The sequence below is a fragment of the Vigna umbellata genome, chromosome 7 (assembly GCF_029865625.1).
Source record: "Vigna umbellata cultivar VRB3 chromosome 7, Vumbellata_1.0, whole genome shotgun sequence".
Lineage (NCBI taxonomy): Eukaryota > Viridiplantae > Streptophyta > Magnoliopsida > Fabales > Fabaceae > Vigna > Vigna umbellata.
Genome location: NC_142171.1, coordinates 27,541,588 through 27,560,959, shown reverse-complemented (window position 1 = coordinate 27,560,959; position 19,372 = coordinate 27,541,588). Strand labels below are relative to the sequence as shown.

The 19,372-nt window shown below is 34.4% G+C and overlaps 2 protein-coding genes across 5 annotated transcripts; both read right to left on the bottom strand.

Moving 5' to 3' along the window:
* Window positions 1–4,652: 4,652 nt before the first annotated feature.
* Window positions 4,653–12,986, bottom strand: LOC148195622 (disease resistance protein RUN1-like). Of its 3 annotated transcripts, XR_015780583.1 has the most exons (6): window positions 12,437–12,986; window positions 11,257–12,337; window positions 10,837–11,106; window positions 10,584–10,706; window positions 7,365–7,441; window positions 4,653–5,337 (listed from the first exon to the last, which is right to left on the bottom strand). XR_015780583.1 is itself a non-coding variant. In XM_088093873.1 (5 exons), the coding sequence occupies exons 1-5, from the start codon at window positions 12,934–12,936 to the stop codon at window positions 7,433–7,435; spliced, it is 1,983 nt and encodes a 660-aa protein (XP_087949999.1). In that variant the 5' UTR covers window positions 12,937–12,986; the 3' UTR covers window positions 4,653–7,432. The 3 variants fall into 3 exon arrangements, 2 of the variants coding, with proteins under 2 accessions (XP_087949999.1, XP_087949998.1); XM_088093873.1 differs by having other exon boundaries at window positions 4,653–7,441; XM_088093872.1 differs by lacking the exons at window positions 4,653–5,337; window positions 7,365–7,441 and having other exon boundaries at window positions 10,278–10,706; window positions 12,437–12,984.
* Window positions 12,987–16,002: 3,016 nt separating this feature from the next.
* LOC148195621 (disease resistance protein RUN1-like) lies at window positions 16,003–18,821 on the bottom strand. 2 transcript variants are annotated; one of them, XM_088094752.1, is made up of 5 exons: window positions 18,254–18,821; window positions 18,001–18,182; window positions 17,102–17,913; window positions 16,656–16,940; window positions 16,003–16,520 (listed from the first exon to the last, which is right to left on the bottom strand). In XM_088094752.1, the coding sequence occupies exons 1-5, from the start codon at window positions 18,772–18,774 to the stop codon at window positions 16,239–16,241; spliced, it is 2,082 nt and encodes a 693-aa protein (XP_087950878.1). In that variant the 5' UTR covers window positions 18,775–18,821; the 3' UTR covers window positions 16,003–16,238. The 2 variants fall into 2 exon arrangements, with proteins under 2 accessions (XP_087950878.1, XP_087950879.1); XM_088094753.1 differs by having other exon boundaries at window positions 16,004–16,520; window positions 17,102–18,182.
* Window positions 18,822–19,372: the final 551 nt, after the last annotated feature.

The following is a 19,372-nucleotide window of genomic DNA, read 5'->3' as shown; positions in this document are numbered from 1 at the left end:
TGATTATTTACTTTTTATGGTTTAGTATGCACCTTAAATTTTATAATTTAGTTAATGCATCTTTTTTTTCTAATAATTATGTTCGTTCAGTCTATAAGTGATAATAAGAGTTGTATCATTCATACAACTGATAACAATTTATACAATACTTTTTCTGATTTTCGTTTTTCTCTCTTGCTGTTGTACAGAGTACCCACTCTATTGACAATAGTGATCTTGGATTGGATCACATGGATTGAAAACTAAACAAACACATAAATGGCTATTGCTTCTTGCACCCTCACACTAGTAGAAAAAGACTAAATTACCCTTTATCATTTCACCACACTATCACTTCCACATTTTCACCGTTGTCCCTTTCATCATCCTCACTATTGCAGAGGAAGAAGAAAAAAAGGAGAACGTTTTAGAGGAAGAAGAAAAAAGTTTCAAAAAAAGAAGAAAAAAAGCTTATTTCGAAAAACTTTCTAAAATGTATTTCATATTCCGAAAACTTGTTTAGTAGTATTATATGTATTTTGGAAAATTTATTCCAGCAATCTTATTTTTGAATGCAAATCATTCGTTTAGAAAATTTTATTCTAATTCTTTTCAAAGAAATTTTAGAAAACTTATTTTGAAAATTTTCGGAATATTTTGAAAATTTTCGGAACATATAATCTAGAAAACAAATTTGTTTATTTTGTTAAACAAACCTTTTTAAAATAAATACAAACAAACAGGATCCTCATAGGTTTAATGGTATACCTCATCACTCAATTATCATTACTTTACGATTTTTTTTTTCACAAATTTTATTATCAATTTGTTTAATTTTCGCATATTAAAAGTCTACTTAAGTAAGGACATATAATAAAACATAGTAGGAAAAACAAAGTAAAGTCAAAATGATAACGTCTATGAAAAGAATAGTGATAAAATGATATTGTTTTAGTTTTAGATTTTAAACATTTTTTACACGTTATCATTCTCTTAGAAATCTAACGAATTAGTAAGATACACAGCAACAAAGAGTTGATGGTAAAATATGAAACGAAAAAACAAGAAACATAAAGTTTGTAGAAGAATAATAGTTCAGTTATAAAATATATCAGTAGACTATATTGTATGACTGAACCAAGATTAGGTTTGTTTGAATAAAATTTTCTTAGAATAGTCTAATTAAATGATTAGAAACTTAGGAAAAATACTAACCACTATAATTGATTCATTTATCTTAGGGATGTTATTTGAAATGATGTTGTTAATAATAAGAAATAAGATGAAGTATTAATAATGTATTAAGAAAAATCAGACATTTAATTTAAGTTTATCTAAGTAAAAACTTATTAAAGTGTTATGAATAAGATAAGAATCTATAATATTTAAGGTTCATATATTAGAGGAGGGATTATGAGAGAATATTTAAAGAAAGTGCATTTGGAGTAATAGAAGAAAAACATGAATGAAAGAGATGGTATTAGTTTTGTGAAATTATTTGTCATTTTAAGAATACTAGACGTTTATTAGCTAAACTCAAGAAAGAGTTACTAGATACGACGAAGAGTACGAAAATTATAACGCCTCATACTCGTTAAAGAAGAGTCTAAAATGATGAATTATTCACGGTTGGTTCCACCTAAAGGACTAAGAGAATGAAGATGTTTAGTGGAGCACTAGACGAGATGAATTCATCTAACAGGAGGGATTAGATGAGTATGATGTTGGACGAGGTGATACTTTGAGACAAGCATACGTGTTTAAGTTGGCGCGAGTGTTTTGTGTTTAGTGAATGTGGATGGATGCTAAGTGTATTTTTTGTTGAGTCTTTTGAGGAGGAGGTGGAAGACACAATACCAATGAGATATGAGTCCAACTATATAAGGGATTGACACCACTCTCTACCAAAATCCTTAAGACAATAGGTTAATGGGTCTTTCACCTTTATATAATGTTTTACTTTCTCATTTTTATCCAATGTAAGACTTGGACTCACATGGATTCCCAACATAATTATATTTTTTATTGATATATTTGGTCAGTCGTGATATTTGTTAGGTGCAGTTATTATTCTGCGAATCCGATTGAATAGATAAGTTTATAGATATGCTTCTAGTTATTATTTTATTTGTAAAACGGTCTTTGGTCTTTGGAATTTTACGTGTATTAAAAGCCATCAATATTGAATATAAAGAGCAGACTCAATTTTACGGAAAACATTAGAGTGTGTGCAAGACAATTTTTAACAAAGTGGTATTAGACCTTTATGCTCTGAGTACCAAGAGAAAAAATAAGAGAGAAAGGAGAGTCAAACACTGTGAGGGAAAAAAGTGAGTGTTTGAGTTTTTTTGAGAGAGATCACAAAGATAGTCAACAGAATAAGTATGCCACAATTGTCAAAAAATATCAATTACAACAATTGGTCTTTGCAGATGAAGGTTCTTCTTGAATCTCAAGATGTATGGGACATAGTGAAGAACGGGTATAATGAACCGCGGATGATGAGCATCAAACAGTGAACCAGACTGTTGTATTGAAAAAGACACCAGTGAAAGACAGTCCGACTTTATACTTTCTGTATAATGCAATGGATGAGAAAATAGCTAATGCAAAGTCAACAAAAGAAGCATGAGAAATTCTGAAGGTGACATACAAAGGAGATATCTGCGTGAAGCAGATCCGAGTACAAGCTCTGAGAAGAGAGTTAGAACATATGGAGATGGATGAAAAGGAGGGAGTTGCCGAGTTTATAGCTCGAGTGCAAAAGATGGTCAACCAACTCGGAATGAGTGGAGAAGAGATTCCTCTTAACCGGGTTGTGGAAAAGATCTTGAGAAATCTGACGAATGATTTTGAAAGTATCATGGTCACTATTGAAGAGATAAAGGATTTGTCAAGTTCACTATGGAGGAGTTAACTGGGTCATTAAAAGCCCATGAATTGAGGAAGAAGAAGAAAAAGAGGGAACCCGATGATCAAGCACTATAAGCATAGTTTGACTCGAATGGAACTCTAAATACTCAGAGCCGAGGTCCTGGAGGCCGAGGACGAAGAGGCTGAGGACGAGGTGGACGTGGCCGATGTAATTTTGATAATGATAGTGAAGAGAAAACCGGTCAGCATAATTGACGTGGCCGAGGACAAGGGAAAGGCCGAGGAGATCGGTCAGGAGTGAAGTGTTTTAAGTGTGGCAATCTTGGTCATTATGCAAACGAATGTAGATCAAGAAAGTGCTACAATTGTGGTAAGTCCGGTCACATTAAGTTTTGTCGAGCTAAGAAGAAAAGTGAGAGAAACATTCTTATGGAAGAAGAAGATGAAGAAGAGATGGTGATTCTGTTGATGTCAAAGATTTCAAGTTAAAGGTGGAGAATTTGGATGTTGGACCATGCTTGAAATCAAAGGCTCGGGAGTTTTCTACTGACTCAGTATGATATTTAGATACTGGAGCAAGTAACCACATGTGTAGAAATGAGAACTTTTTTTATAAATTCACCAAGGTGGAGGCCAAATTTGTGTCTTTCGGAGATGACTCCAAGGTGGCCGTGAATTGGTGTGAAACAGTCCGGCATATGTAGAAGGATGGACGAGTTGAAGACATTATGGACGTTTATTATGTTCCTGAGCTAAAGAGCAATGTTTTAAGCATGGGTCAGATAATTGAAAAAGGTAATTCAGTTTTTATGAAAGACCAGGTACTATATCTAAAGGATAAGCATGATCGTCTAACAGCCTAGAAAAAAGCGAAGAAAAACCGGTTGTATGAACTACAACTAAAGATCATGAAGAAAAGGTGCTTGAACTTTATTGTTTTAACTTTCCATTTTTTTTCTATATCCTTCTTAACCTCCTCCACATAGGCACCACACCTCAAAGGAGAGAGCTCATCTTTATTCCAAAACTAAAACGAAAAAACCCCAATAAAAACTAATCAAAAATGAAAAATCAAAAGGTATTAAAAGAAAGGGAAGATCAAGTTCGTTCGATCTGCGGTGATTATGCGTGGGTCACGATTTAAATCTTCAAGGTGCTGCAATGGAAGTTTGATGGTGAACATTGACGCTACTTTGGTGACGTTCTATGATGTGTGAATTGACATCATGGTGAAGCTCGCATCTGCTTTCACATTTGTTAAGTTCATATTCAGGAGGTTGCTGCAAATGGTGGTCGAGTGGCTCATAGAGTTTAGGTGGTTGCTATAGTGCGGTGGTTCTCTCACGATTTCATGTCTGGATTGCATCATTGCCAAGCCCAATCAATTCGAGTCCTTGTCAACAAGAAAACCATGTGCAAGTCCATTGCGTAATTGTCATAGTTATCTCAACCTTCCTTCTTCTCTGTCGTTGATAACGACATCATACACCATGCTAATCAACAAAGGCTTTCGCCAAATAAGGACACATGATGGTTGACTCTAGTGCTGGCTAGGGTTTCTATGTGAAGTTATTGGAGAAGAAACCCTTGATGGTTTCTAAATTGGAAAAGATGAAGATGGGATTCTTATGGATTTTACTTCGTGCACCTCTCTGAAATTAATCTTTGCACCTCCATATGTGATATCTTGAAGAAAAATGGTGAACATTTTGGGTTCAGCATTTCATACACTTTCCATTTTCGGGTGAAAAATTGGTGGCTTTTTCTATAAAAAAATTTATCGACGAAAAAGTTCATCCTCAACATCCCCTTTCCCAGCAACAACATCAAACTAAACATGCCCTTCACCACCAATGATATCAGCATCACCATCTCCTTCATAACAAACACCATCAAACGAACGATGCCTTTCACCACCAACATCATCCTCAAGATCCCCTTGATCACCAACAACGTCATGCTCACAAACTTCATCTTCATCATGTTCACCAACTTCAACAACTTCACCTTGATCATCCTCACCAAGTTCTTCATGACCCTTTCACCAACTTCATCTTCACAAAGTTTACCTTCACCCTCCTCACCAACCTCATCAACCTCATCTTCACCATGTTCACAAACTTGGGGTTGACCATCATATTGCAACATATGAATATAATCAGTTCGGAAACCATGTGAACCACAAACAAATGAGCTTGACCATTCAATAACCCAATGTTCACCACATGACATTTAAAAATTCTAACCTAGCTTCTAATACAGAACCACCCAGGAATACCACAACTCCTTAACATTTCTATAACCCATCTCCTTCAGTATGACCATTATTTCTAAATAACTCCATCTATCTGGGTCAATGATCAAGGTACTGGTATTACCTCCATGGTATATAAATGACCCATCAATCACAAACTTACCCACATGGTGAAACACCACCTCAATATCAGAGTTGGACATTTTCTTTAATTGTCAACTATTATATGCCTATATAAAAGTAAGTGTCAGACTACATGCAGTTGGTTAATGACGTTCACATGCATATAGTATCATTATTTAATGACCTTCACATGCATTTACATTGTAAACATGTCACGTTACTAACAACTATTACACGTGTAGGCATACCAACTTAATCACACGCAATCAGTGTTTCACCTACAACATTCCATTTTGTCTTAAATGCTTAAATCAATATGCATGAACCATAGAATAAACAAACAACCACAGATTGAACAATTTCATCTTGAAAAGGGGAACCAAAAACATACAAACAGTACGCACAACAAAACGAAAGACAATAAAGAAGGGGGACCACTACAAATCTAACGTTATTAGGGGGACCACAACAAAACACATTAAGGGGACAAGAAGACAAGATACTTCCATGGGGGGACCGCAACTACATAAAATAAGTGATAAAAAGCGCACCTTCCACGTTTTCGCTTCGAAGAAATACCACGTTCATGAATCGTATTCGCTCACCCACCGCAATCGCTGACACACCCACTCCTTCACCAAGCCTTTTCGCTCAAGAATCTCCTTCGACAACGGCACTCCTTCGCTGACAATCAACCTCTACTCACAGAACGAAGAAACCAAGCAATTGAACCTTGGATAAAAAGTCCCCAATTTACATATGACCTAATATTCGTAATGTTTTTATTTCCAATTAAAAACCCTAATGATTTTATTTGCCCAATTTACATACACATAACCCATACTTTGGCTACCTCGTGAACTTATTTTATGCCAACTAAATGCCACGACGACATTTCTTGCACAACTCACATCCATAGTAACTTCAACGTTATCAATTTTAACACCGTTAAACGTATAGGACTGAAGTCATACAATTTTCATAACATAGGGACCCAATGTCTTCACTTTTAAAACCGGATACTAAACTGAAAATTACCACTTAACATGGGGATCAAGTAAGCATTTAAGCCAATTCCCAACAATATAAACATTTTTCAGGCTCGATGTGTTTTTCCAAAACAAGGTTTAAACATGATATTTCAATCAAATTCAAAGTGGCTGTTTGTCCCTAACTCAAATTCATTAAAGAAAAATTTGCCTTGATGCTTTCCTCACCTTCTAATGTGTGAGACCAAAGATGAACACTGGACACATAATTAGTCTACACAAACCATATCCTCTTAATCATTCAGGACTACTCATCCTGCCTTCCTTACACTCCTAACTTCAAAATTCGTTCTATATCAAGGATGTTGGATGTTACTTTGTTTTGTTCACTAGTGCAGCAAAGGGAAATGACAACGATTGTTTTTGAATATACGCTTCGGTTTTAGAACCGCTACATATACAAGCGAGGTAAAAAGGTTTGACACTTTAGGCCGCGGTTCCGACTGCGGTAATATCTTGAAGGCAATTGCCTCGATTCTTTAGAAACCGACGTAGTAAAGAAGAGAAAAAGGGGGGGGGGAGGGGTTATTACCTCGGTTAACCGGGGTAATAACCTAGGGATATGACAACGGTTCTTGCTTGAACCGCGGCCAAAACCCTATTTTTTTTAAAAAAATTTCGTGTAACCTTTGGCCTCGGTTTTGCCACAACCGAGGCCTATTCTCCTGCAATTTTTTTAATAGCAGTTCTGTTTTTGTGATATCCACTATCACAAAACAAACCTGCATATCAAACAATATCATAACAACACATATTCAACATATTCAACACAATAGTCAATATTTACATCACATAATGTACAAAGTCTAATAACTATAAATTCCTCTACCCCTCTCTCGTACTCAGCACTAATGTGTGGTAAATTAATCTAATTTCGATTCATTCCTAAATATTACAAAATTATAGTTATACAATTTTACATATTAAATCAATTCAATCATACAATCAATTCAGTCATACAATCATACAATTAATAAGCATTCAAATGATCAGTTCAAACATTCAATCACACATAATTACATATATTCAACAAACAAAAAATAAAAAATTTACAAAAAAAGTTTAATAAACATAATAATAGGAACCTGAGAGCGTGAAAAAGGAGCTAACAACAGAGAATATACGACTACCCAAGTTTTGGAACGCAGCAAAATCACAATACCTACACACAAATACAACAAAACGTAAGTCTCATAATCCAAAATAAAAAAAAACGCAAGAAAATAGTCAAAAAACATATCTAAACAATCCAAAAATGCGAAGAAAAAATGAACAACCACGTCGATGACACAATAATGCTTCAAAACTTATTTTGATCGGTGTAAATGCTTCCAAAATGATCACGAAGGCAACGACAACAATCAAAATCAAGGTTGATCGGTGAGAATGTAATGAAAACGGCGATAATGGGCGTGCCGAAGGAGAGCTTTTCAAAGAGTTTGAACAGTTTCAGAGAGTTTGAGGAAGACGAAATTGTTCACTCTCTATAATATTTTTTTAACCTAATCAAATCTTACTACCTCGGTTCATTAGAAAACCGGGGTAATAGAGGGGATACGACAATTTTGAAATTTAAAAAAGAATTTAAAATTGATTTGAAATGACAATTTTGAAATTTTTTTCAACCTTTATGTCGCGGTTCCTCGCCTAACTGATGCCTATTCACTTAAATATTTAAAATTTGTTCAGATCAGGGAATAGGCCACGGTTCCCCTAAGAACCGAAGCCTATTCCCTAACGGTCTGACTCCAAATTTATTTCAGGACTGCCTTGGTGGGAATGTCAGAATTTTGCAAGGACAATAGGTCATGGTTTCCTTCAGAACCGAGGCCTATTCCCCTTCAAATTTATTTCAAGAGTGCCTTGGGGGGAATGTTAGAATTTTGCATGGACAATAGGCCATAGTTCCCCTTAGAACCGAGCCCGAAAGGAATATACTACCGGAGTTCTGTTCCAACCGAGGCCTATACTGTCGATATAATTTCAAAAATGCCACCGCACAATATTATGCTTCGGGTTCTGGTGAACCGATGCATAATGTGCGCGAACCGAGGACAAGGGAAAGGCCGAGGAGATCGGTCAGGAGTGAAGTGTTTTAAGTGTGGCAATCACGGTCACTATGCAAAGGAATGTAGATAGAGAAAGTGCTACAATTGTGGTAAGTCTGATCACATTGCTAAGTTTTGTCGAACTGAGAAGAAAAGTGAGAGAAACCTTCTTACAGAAGAAAAATATGAAGAAGTGATTGGGATTATGTTGCCGTCAAAGATCTCAAAGTCGAAGGTGGAGAATTTGGGTGTGTTGAACTTCGTTGTTTTAACTTTCCATTTTTGTCTATATCCTTTTTAACCTCCTCTGCATAGGCACCACACCTCAAAGGAGAGAGCCCATCTTTATTCCAAAACTAAAACGAAAAAACCCCAAATAAAAACTAATCAAAAATGGAAAATCAGAAGGTATTAGAGGAAAGGGAAGATCAAGTGGTGATTATGCGTGGCTCACGATTTAGATCTTCAAGGTGTTGTAATGGAAGTTTGACGGTGAACATTGATGTTGCTTTTGGCGACGTTCTATGATGTGTGAATTGGAGTCATGGTGAAGCTTGCATCTGCTTTCACATTTGTTAGGTTCATATTCAGGTGGTTGCTACAAATGGTGGTTGGGTGGCTCGCAAAGATCTGATGTTGAACGGTGGTTGTAGTGCGATGGTTCTCTCATTGTTTCATGTCTGGATTACATCATTGCCAAGCCCAATCGATTTGAGTCCTTCCCGACGATGAAACAATGCGAAAGTCCATCGTATAATTGTCATAGTTATCTCAACCTTCCTTCTTCTCTGTCACTGATAATGACATCGAACACCATGCTCGTCGACAAAGGCTCTGGCCAAATAAGGACACATGATGACTGGCTCTAGTGCTAGCTAGGGTTTCTATGTGGAGTATTTGGAGAAGAAACCATTGGTAGTTTCTAAATTGGAAAAGATGAAGATTGGTTTCTTATGGATTTTACTTCATGCACCTCTCTGAAATTAATCTTTCCACCTCCACATGTGATACCTTGAAAAATGGTGAACGTTTTGGGTTCAGCATTTCATACACTTTCCATTTTTTGTTGAAAAATTTGTGATTCTTTTTATCAACAAATTTATCCACGATAAAGTTCATCAGTAATAAGAATTTTAAATTATCGACGAATTTTAAGGTTTAAAATTATAGATAGATTTTATCATTGGAAATATTCGTTGGTAAATGAAATATTTATTATTGACGAATTTTTTGATCTGTAAATTTGTCGACAATAAGTCGATCGATAATTAAAATTTAAAAATCTATCGATAAAATTTGTCGATAATTCAAACTTATTGATGGATTTATTTTCGTTTCTAAAATTCCATAAAAAATTCCAAGAATATTTATTGTACTTTTCCCATCTTTATTTGATAATTCTTTCTTTTTGTATGTCAAAATTTTCACTCTAAATCTTTATTTGATAATTCTTTCTAATTCATACATATATTTGTCCATCTTTTTCTTCAGTGAGGAAAGTAATATAAACATTTTTCAGGTTCGGGTGTGTTTTTTGAAAACAACGTTTAAACATGATATTTCAATCAAATTCAATGAAATCCCTTCCGTTAAATCCGTACAAACGGGCGTTAATAGAAGAGAGAGAAAAATAATTAACGCCATTTGTACGGATTTAACGGAAGGGATTTCATTGATATAAATTTTATTAAGTAAGGACGTAATTGACGCACTTTTTAAAGGATGGACTAATTTGACATTGTCGAGTGAAACTGGAGACAAAATAGGGTATTAAGCCTTATTATTTTCAATATGCACGGTCAATTACTTATAATACTTGCAGTAACCAAAAAAGCTAATTGAGATTCTCGCAAACTAATTTACTGTTATTATTCTCCCAAAGTTTAGGAACATTTATTTTGACTAAAAAACTTTATTCAACAACTAAAACAAAAAAATAAAGATGACAAGTGGAGTATAAAATCAAATATTTACCAACAATCCTTCAAATTCAACGTAGGGATTTATATCTGATAATTTTTGAGCTTACAATTTAAAAGGACGCCTGTTTCAGTGTTCTATTCTCAGGAATTATAGTTAAAAAGGATTCCACCTGCATTATATCTTTTCCAATGGCCTAAGCTTCGAACAACCAGAGAGGATGAGAGTTTTTAAAGATCTCAACTTATATACCTCTCTGGGAAGATAGCTTAGACTTGTGCAGTCCTTCAAATTTATCACTAGTATATTGGAGAGATATCCAATAGATGGATGTACCTTACACAAACTTGGGCAATCTTTTAGAATAAGCTGTTCAAGACTTGGTAGTCCTGAAAAGTCAGGTGTTTCTCTCAAGAACTTGGAGTGACTAAGATTAAGGAATTTTAACCCCTCTAAAACCTGCAACCATAGTTTTTGGACAAAAGATTAGGAAAGATACAAAGTGCAATAGTTATAAACCGGACCAATTATACTATTTTTATTGTAATTAAACAATTAGTTTTAAAAGAAAAGGGCATGTAATGAATACCACGCGTTGTTGCCAGACTAGTTGGAGACGACTATGCTTGAAATCAATTGCAATTACATTTTCCAAATGAAAGTTCTTTGGAATGCATTTATATGGAAACCCTCGCCAACAAATCCATCTCAGTTGTCTAGAAATGTGCCCATAATCTCCACCAAGGTGTACATGATCAAGTTGTAGCAGTCTTAGTCTCTTCATTTTCTTGAAAGAATGAGCTTGAAACCAATCTCCAATGGTGAAATCAAGCTTCAGGGACAATATAGCTTCTGTACCCTGTGATGAGTATAGCAAAGAAAAACAATTTAGAAATCTGAGTAATTATTGATTATTGAGAGTTAATGTTCAGTTTACAACACATGGATTACACTTAAAAAGAAAACACTTTCAAAAGAAGTTTCATAATCATATAAATAATGTTCTTACAGTATTCTTTTTCAGTGCATATACTACGTCTTCCTGAAACCACAATCGACTCCTTTTCCTCGGTTTCTCTAGGCATTCTTGAAAAATAATTGCTCTTCCCATCTCTTGTATCAAAGGATGCATTTGAAGTTTGTTGTTCCTTTCAACTTTTATGAGGCCACGCTCTATAAGAACTGTTATTCCAATATCAGCATGTAGTCCACAGCCATTTAATATCTCTGTCACGTAGTCTCTTTCTTTGCCAATAAAGAAACAACATACATCCAGAAATATATTCTTTTCCGTATCACGTAAATGTTCAAAGCTTATTTTTAATACGCTCAGAAGTTCATCCGAGGGAATTCTTTGTAGTTTCAACGATACACTTTCCCACACTTCTATTGTCCTATCACATAAACAGGAACCAAGGAACCGGAGAGCTAGCGGTAGTCCTCCACAATAAACAACCACGTTTCTTGCGGGTAAACTCCATTCTTTTCTTGGTTTTGCTTCTCTAAAGGCATGCCAACTAAAAAGCTCAAGTGACTCATTTTCGTTCAAAAGAAGCGTTTGATAAGCATAATTAACGTCGAGTCGGTTCAGCACGCTAACATTTCTAGTTGTAATGATTATCACAGTTCCTTGACCGAACCGTTCACAACTCCCGTATAGGTTTTCTAATTGGTTAGAGCCATTCACGTCATCAAGCACAATGAGCAACTTTTTTCGAGAAAATCCATTCTGGATCATAGTTCTTCCCATCTCAAGGCTTTTCACCTCCAACTTGGATTTTAGGACATCAGAAAGAAGATTTTCTTGCAAAGCAAGATACCCTTCATAACGAATAAACTCAATAAAACTCTTACCAATGAATTCACGATAAATTCGATTGTAGATGGCTTTGGCTATGGTTGTTTTACCTGATCCTCCCATTCCCCATATTCCTATCATACACACTTTGCTGGATAGATTTTCAATACATTTAATCACGTCTTCCACGCGGGACTCTAATCCAACAGGATATTCGGTAATAAACAAGTCTTTATAGTCCAGTAATGTCTTAACGCGGTTAACAATTACGTCTACAAGTTCAGCATCATGCCTTCAAGATGATAATGTGTTACCAAAATTAAATCATAACCTTAACACATGCTTCATTCACTCTCAAACCAAAGAAAGTAGGAAGGATTCATTTGTTTACCTGAAATTTCTGACATCCCAACCAGTCATACCCGCAGCTGTGGTGACTGCATGCCTCCACTCGGACAACGCATGTTCCAGTTGTTCTCCTGAATAGCTTTTGTGTGCAGCTTCTACCAACGCTTTTCCAAAATCATCCTTAGGATGACGTACATTCCATGCGTCAATCCCGTAAAATACGGGTAGAACTATTTGGCCAAATGTTTCGTGGCATTCAATGATTTTTTCAAGCTCAAGAAAACAGCAAGCAGATTCAGCGTATGATTTGGAGAAAACAATTATTGTAATCTTAGTGCCTCCTATTCCTCGCATCTGCTCTTCCAGCTTCATTTCTTCTTGCAGATTCTCCGCGCTAATCAAAGTTTTGACTTGAGCTTGTAAAAGGGCAGAATGGAGATGAGAAACGAACTTTCTACCGATGTCTTCTCCCCCAAAGTTGATGAACACATCGTGTATGAAATGGGGTTCTGATGTTAAGAAGGATGAAGATGCAAACTCCATGGAAGGAATTGAAGTCAACTCTTCAAAGATAAAGCAATAATAATGTAAAAGATTAATATGTTTTATATGTAGTCTCGAAGTGCGTTATGACTCACCCAATATCACTTTACTAAATACCATTTATGTTTTATATTTTTCCTCCTGAACCCATCTTGGTATGCATGCGTTAAATTTTTAGAAAGACACTTTTAAGAGTTGCAATTATTCACTTTCGATTTCAAAGAAAAATTTTAAATATTAAAATATGTATGTTGTTTAAGTAAGATTTTTAAAGAAATTACGATATTCTATCAAAACTATTAAAAAGATTTAGAAAAGGAAACACTTAAATAATATTTAATTAAGATTTTAATGGAAAACATTAGATGTTGTGTAGAATTCATAGTTTTCGCGTTCTTTATTCTTTCATTCTAACACAAAAACTTTAATGGAAGATTTAGGTACTTCATATACTTTTTTTTACGTTTCTTATGACGCTGTGTCAAGGAGTTTATCATTTTTTTTAATTACGTGAAGAAACTATCTTTGTTAGATACCAAACTGCTTCCCTAAAAGCCATTTTAAATCAACGAATTCTTCATCTTTAAGCAGAGAAACAGAGAAGCAGTCTGAACATTAAATTACATTAGTTTCTACAACAAAATTTAATTAAAATTATTAAAGTGTGATGCAAATTTTAGAAAAATATAGAAACTTCTAAAATAAAAGAATTGAAATGTAATACACGTTCTAAAATATTGTAGAAAAACCTAAGATAGAAAAAAGAAAATCAAGAACACTCTACATAGGTAAAAATCTAAAACATGTAGTCTGTAATATTTACCAACGAAAATCTATATCTATTGGTAATTACCAAAGGAAAAATCCATCGGTAATTACCAAAGGAAAAATTCGTCAGTAAATGTTGCGAACCGATTCACCTTCTTCCTCTTCTCTCCTTCTTCTTCGTGCTTTTAACTTTCCATCTTTTTTTTCTGTATCCTTCTTAACCTCCTATGCACAGGCACCACACCTTAAAGGACAGAGCCCATCTTAATTCCAAAACTAAAACAATAAATCCTCAAATAAAAACTAATCAAAAATGAAAAATCATAAGGTATCAAAGGAAAGGGAAGATCAAGTTCGTCCGATCTGCAGTGATTATATGTGGCTCGCGATTTGCATCTTCAAGGTGCTACAATGGAAGTTTCATGGTGAACATTGACTCTGCTTCAGTGACATTCTATTATGTATGAACTGACGTCATCGTAAAGCTCGCATATGCTTTCACATATGTTAGTTCATATTCATGTGCTTGCTGCAAATGGTGGTCGGGTGGCTCGTAGAGATTTGATGTTGAACGATGGTTATAGTGTGGTGGTTCACTCACGGTTTCATGTATGAATTACATCATTGCCAAGCCCAATCAATTTGAGTCCTTGACAATGCTGAAACAACGAGCAAGTCCATCTTGTAATTGTCATAGTTATCTCGACCTTCCTTGTTCTCTTCCACTGATAACGGCATCGAACACCGTGCTCGCCAACAAAGGCTTTGGCCAAATAAAGACACATGATGGTTGACTCTAGTGTTGGCTAGGGTTTCTATGTGGAGTTATTGGAGAAGAAACCCTTGGTGGTTTCTAAATTGAAAAAGATGAAGATGAGTTTCTTAAGGATTTTACTTCGTGCACCTCTTTGAAATTAATCTTTACACCTCCACATGTGATATCTTTTTGAGAAAAAATGGTGAACATTTTAGGTTCAGCTTTTCATACACGTTGCATATTTGGGTGAAAAATTTGTCATTCTTTTTATCAACAGACCTATCGATGAAAAAGTTCATCGGTAATAGGAATTTTAAATTATTGATGAATTTTAAGGTTTAAAGTTATAGACGCGTTTTACCTTTGAAAATATTTGTCGGCAAATGAAATATGTATTATCAACAAATTTTTCAATCGATAAAATTCGTCAATAATTAAAATTTTAGAATTTATTAGTAAAATTCGTTAGTAATTCAAATTTACTGATAGATTTATTTTCGTTTCTAAAATTCCATCAAAAATTTCAAGAATTTTTGTTGTACTTTTCCCAATCTTTATTTAATAATTCTTTCTTTTTTATATGTCAACTTTTTCACTTAATCATTTTGACTAGATTTTTCCTATTCTTATGGTACATGTATTTCTTTTTAATTCATACATATATTTTTCCATCTTTTTCTTAAGTGAGGAAGGTAATATAAACATTTTTCAGGTTCGGGTGTGTTTTTTTCAAAACAACGTTTAAACATGATATTTCAATCAAATTCAAAGTTGGTGTTTGTCCCTAACTCAAATTCATTAAAGAAAAATTTGCCTTGATGCTTTCCTCACCTTCATATGCTCTTAATCATTCAGGACTACTCATCCTTCCTTCCTTACACTCCTAAGTTCAAAATCCGTTCTATATCAAGGATTTTGGATGTTACTTTGTTTTGTTGTTTCATGGCGTTCTATTTTTTAACATATCAATGTTTGCTGAGACTACTTTTTTTAATGTCTTGGCAAAATATTGAACCTATCCTTTAAACATTCGTTGTGCAATGTCACGATAACCAAGGACAATAAATTATTCATCACTCACAATTTATTCAAATGGATAAAGGTCAGTATGTAAGGTTTCCTTCACGTATATAAAGGAAGTTCCAAGGTGACTAAAATATAACTTCCACCAATGTTGTTTTATGATACATGAACTAAATATTTTATAATTTAGTTAAGAAACTAAACATAATTTTTCAAGCTTAAAGAAAACATATTTAAAAGTAATGTACGTGTAGCAAAAAAGTTAAATCATTCAATAGTAATTATATTGGTTGATGTCATTCTGAATAACTGTTGAGTTCTTATGATACCAATTGCAGTTTTACAGCATAATATTAGGTAGCAAAACAAAACAGAGGAAATAAAATTCTGAAAGAGATAGAATATACGAGTCGAAATAAAAGTGATAGTTATTATATTTTCAATATGCACGGTCAATTACTTATAATACTTGCAGTAACCAAAAAAGCTAATTGAGATTCTAGCAAACTAATTTACTGTTATTATTCTCCCGAAGTTTAGGAACATTTATTTTGACTAAAAAACTTTATTCAACAACTAAAACAAAAAAATAAAGATGACAAGTGGAGTATTAAAGCAAATATTTATCAATAATCCTTCAAATTCAACGTAGCTTAGGATTTATATCTGATAATTTGTTAGCTTACAATTTAAAAGGATGCTTGTTTCAGTGTTCTATTCTCAGAAATTATAGTTGAAAAGGATTCCACCTGCATTATATCTTTTCCGGTGGCCTAAGCTTCGAACAACCAGATAGGATGAGAGTTTTTAAAGATCTCAACTCATATATCTCTTTTGGGAGATAGCTTAGACTTGTACAGTACTTCAAATTTATCACTAGTATATTGGAGAGGTCACCAATGGATGGATGTACCTTGATCAAACTTGAGCAATATTTTAGAATTAGTTGTTCAAGACTTGGTAGTCCTGAAAAGTCAGGTGTTTCTTTCAAGTATATGGAGTGACTAAGATTAAGGAATTTTAACCGCTCTAAAACCTGAAAGCATAGTTTTTAGACAAAAGATTAGGGAAGTAAAGGAAAAACAGAATGCCATAGTTAGAAGTGGAACCAATAATACTATTTATATCTTAATTAACCTATGAGTTTAAAAGAAAAGGGCGTAAAGAATACCTGGGGTTGTTTCCAGAGTGGTTGTTTCCAGACGAGTTGAAGAAGACTACGCTTGAAATCAATTGCAATTACATTTTCCAAATGAAAGTTGTTTGGAATGCATTTATATGGAAACCCTCGCCAACAAATCCATCTCAGTTCTTTAGAAATGTACCCACAATCTCCACTAAGTTGTACATCATCAAGTTGTAGCAGTCTTAGTCTCTTCATTTTCTTGAAAGCACGAGCTTCAAAGCAATCTCCAAAGCTGTAATCAAGTTTCAGGGACAATATAGCTTCTGTCCCCTGTGATGAGTATAGCAAAGAAAAGCAATTTAGAAATCCCTGAGTAATTATTGATTATTGAGACGTAATGTTGAGTTTAACAAGTTAACGACACATGGATTACACTTAAAAAGAAAACACTTTCAAAAGAAGTTTCATAATCCTATAAAGAATGTTCTTACAGTATTCTCTTTCAGTACATCTTCTACGTCATCCGGAAACCACAATCGACTCCTTTTCCCCGGTTTCTCTGGGCATTCTTGACGAATAATTTCTCTTGCCATCTCTTGTAACAAAGGATGCATTTGAAATTTGTTGTTCCTTTCAACTTTTATGAGGCCACGCTCTATGAGAACTGTTATTCCAATATCAGCATGTAGTCCACAGCCATTTAATATCTCTGTCACATAGTCTCTTTCTTTGCCAATAAAGAAACAACATACATCCAGAAATATATCCTTTTCCGTATCACGTAAATCTTCAAAACTTATTTTTAATACGCTAAGAAGTTCATCCGGGGGAATTCTTTGTAGTTTCAACAATACACTTTCCCACACTTCTATTGTCCTATCACATAAACAGGAACCAAGGAACTGAAGAGCTAGAGGTAGTCCTCCACAATAAACAACGACGTTTCTTGCGAGTTCACTCCTTTCTTTTCTTGGTTTTGCTTCTCTAAAGGCATGCCAACTAAAAAGCTCAAGTGACTCATTTTCGTTTAAGAGATCCATTTTATAAACATAATTATCACTGAATTGGTTCAGCAGGCTAATATCTCTAGTTGTAATGATTATCACAGTTCCTTGACCGAACCATTCACGACTCCCGCATAGGTTTTCTAATTGGCCAATGTCATTCACGTCATCAAGCACAATGAGCAACTTTTTTCGAGAAAATCCATTCTCGATCATAGTTCTTCCCCTCTCATCGTGTTTCTCCTTCAAGTTGGATTTTAGGACATCAGAAAGAAGATTTTCTTGCAAAGCAACATACCCTTCATAATGAATATTCTCAATAAAACTCTTAGCAATGAATTCACGATAAATTCGATTGTAAATGGCTTTGGCTATGGTTGTTTTACCTGATCCTTCCATTCCACATATTCCTATCATACATACTTTGGAGGATTGATTTTGAATACATTTAATCACGTCTTCCACGCGGGACTCTAATCCAACAGGATATTTGGTAATAAACAAGTCTTTATAGTCCAGTAATGTCTTGACGCGGTTAACAAGTACGTCTACAAGTTCAGCATCATGCCTTCAAGATGATAATGTGTTACCAAAATTAAATCATAACCTTAACAAATTAAATCATGATAATTTTTGTACCTGAAATTTCTGACATCCCAACCAGTCATAACTGCAGCTGTGCTGAGAGTACGGCTCCACTTGGACAACGCATGTTCCAGTTGTTCTCCTGAATAGCTTTTCTGTGCAGCTTCTTCCAACGCTTTTCCAAAATTATAGTTAGGTTGACGTACATCCGATGGGTCAATCTCGTAAAATACGGGCACAACTATTTGGCCAAATGTTCCGCAGCATTCAATGATTTTTTCAAGCTCAAGAAGACAGCAAGCAGATTCAGTGTATGATTTGGAGAAAACGATTATCGTAATCTTAGTGTGTCCTATTGATCGCATGTGCTCTTCCAGCTTCATTCCCTCATGCAGATTCTCCTGGCTAATAAAAGTTTTGACTTGAGCTTGTAAAAGGACAGAGTGGAGATGAGAAACAAACCTTCGACCGATTTCTTCTCCACCAAAGTTGATGAACACATCGTGTATGAAATGGGGTTCTGATGTTAAGAAGGGTGAAGATGATGATGATAAAGAAGAAGATGCAAACTCCATCGAAGGAATTGAAGTCAACTCTTCAAAGATAAAGCGATCATGTTAAATTTTTAGAGAAACACTTTTAAGAGTTGCAATTATTCACTTTCCATTTCAAAGAAAAATTTTAAATATTAAAATATTTATGTTGTTTAAGTAAGACTTTTAAACAAATTACGATATTCTATCAAAACTATTAAAAACATTTAGAAAAGGAAACACTTAAATAATATTTAATTAAGATTTTAAAGGAAAACATTAGATGTGTAGAATTCTTAGTTTTTCGCTTTCTTTATTCTTTCATTCAAACACAAAAATTTTAATGGAAGATTTAGGTACTTCATATAATTTTTTTTACGTTTCTTATGGTGCTATGTCAAGGAGTTTATCATTTTTTTAATTACGTGAAGAAACTATCTTTGTTAGATACCAAACTGCTTCCCTAAAAGCAATTTTAAATCAACGAATTCTCCACATTTAAGCATTGGTAAAAATTGACTTTAAAAAAACGATACAAAGAAACTGAAATCTATTTATTGTTAAAGAATGAATGTATAAACCAAGCAGCAATACAACACGTTATTGAGAAACAGAGCAGTCTGAACATTAAATTACACTG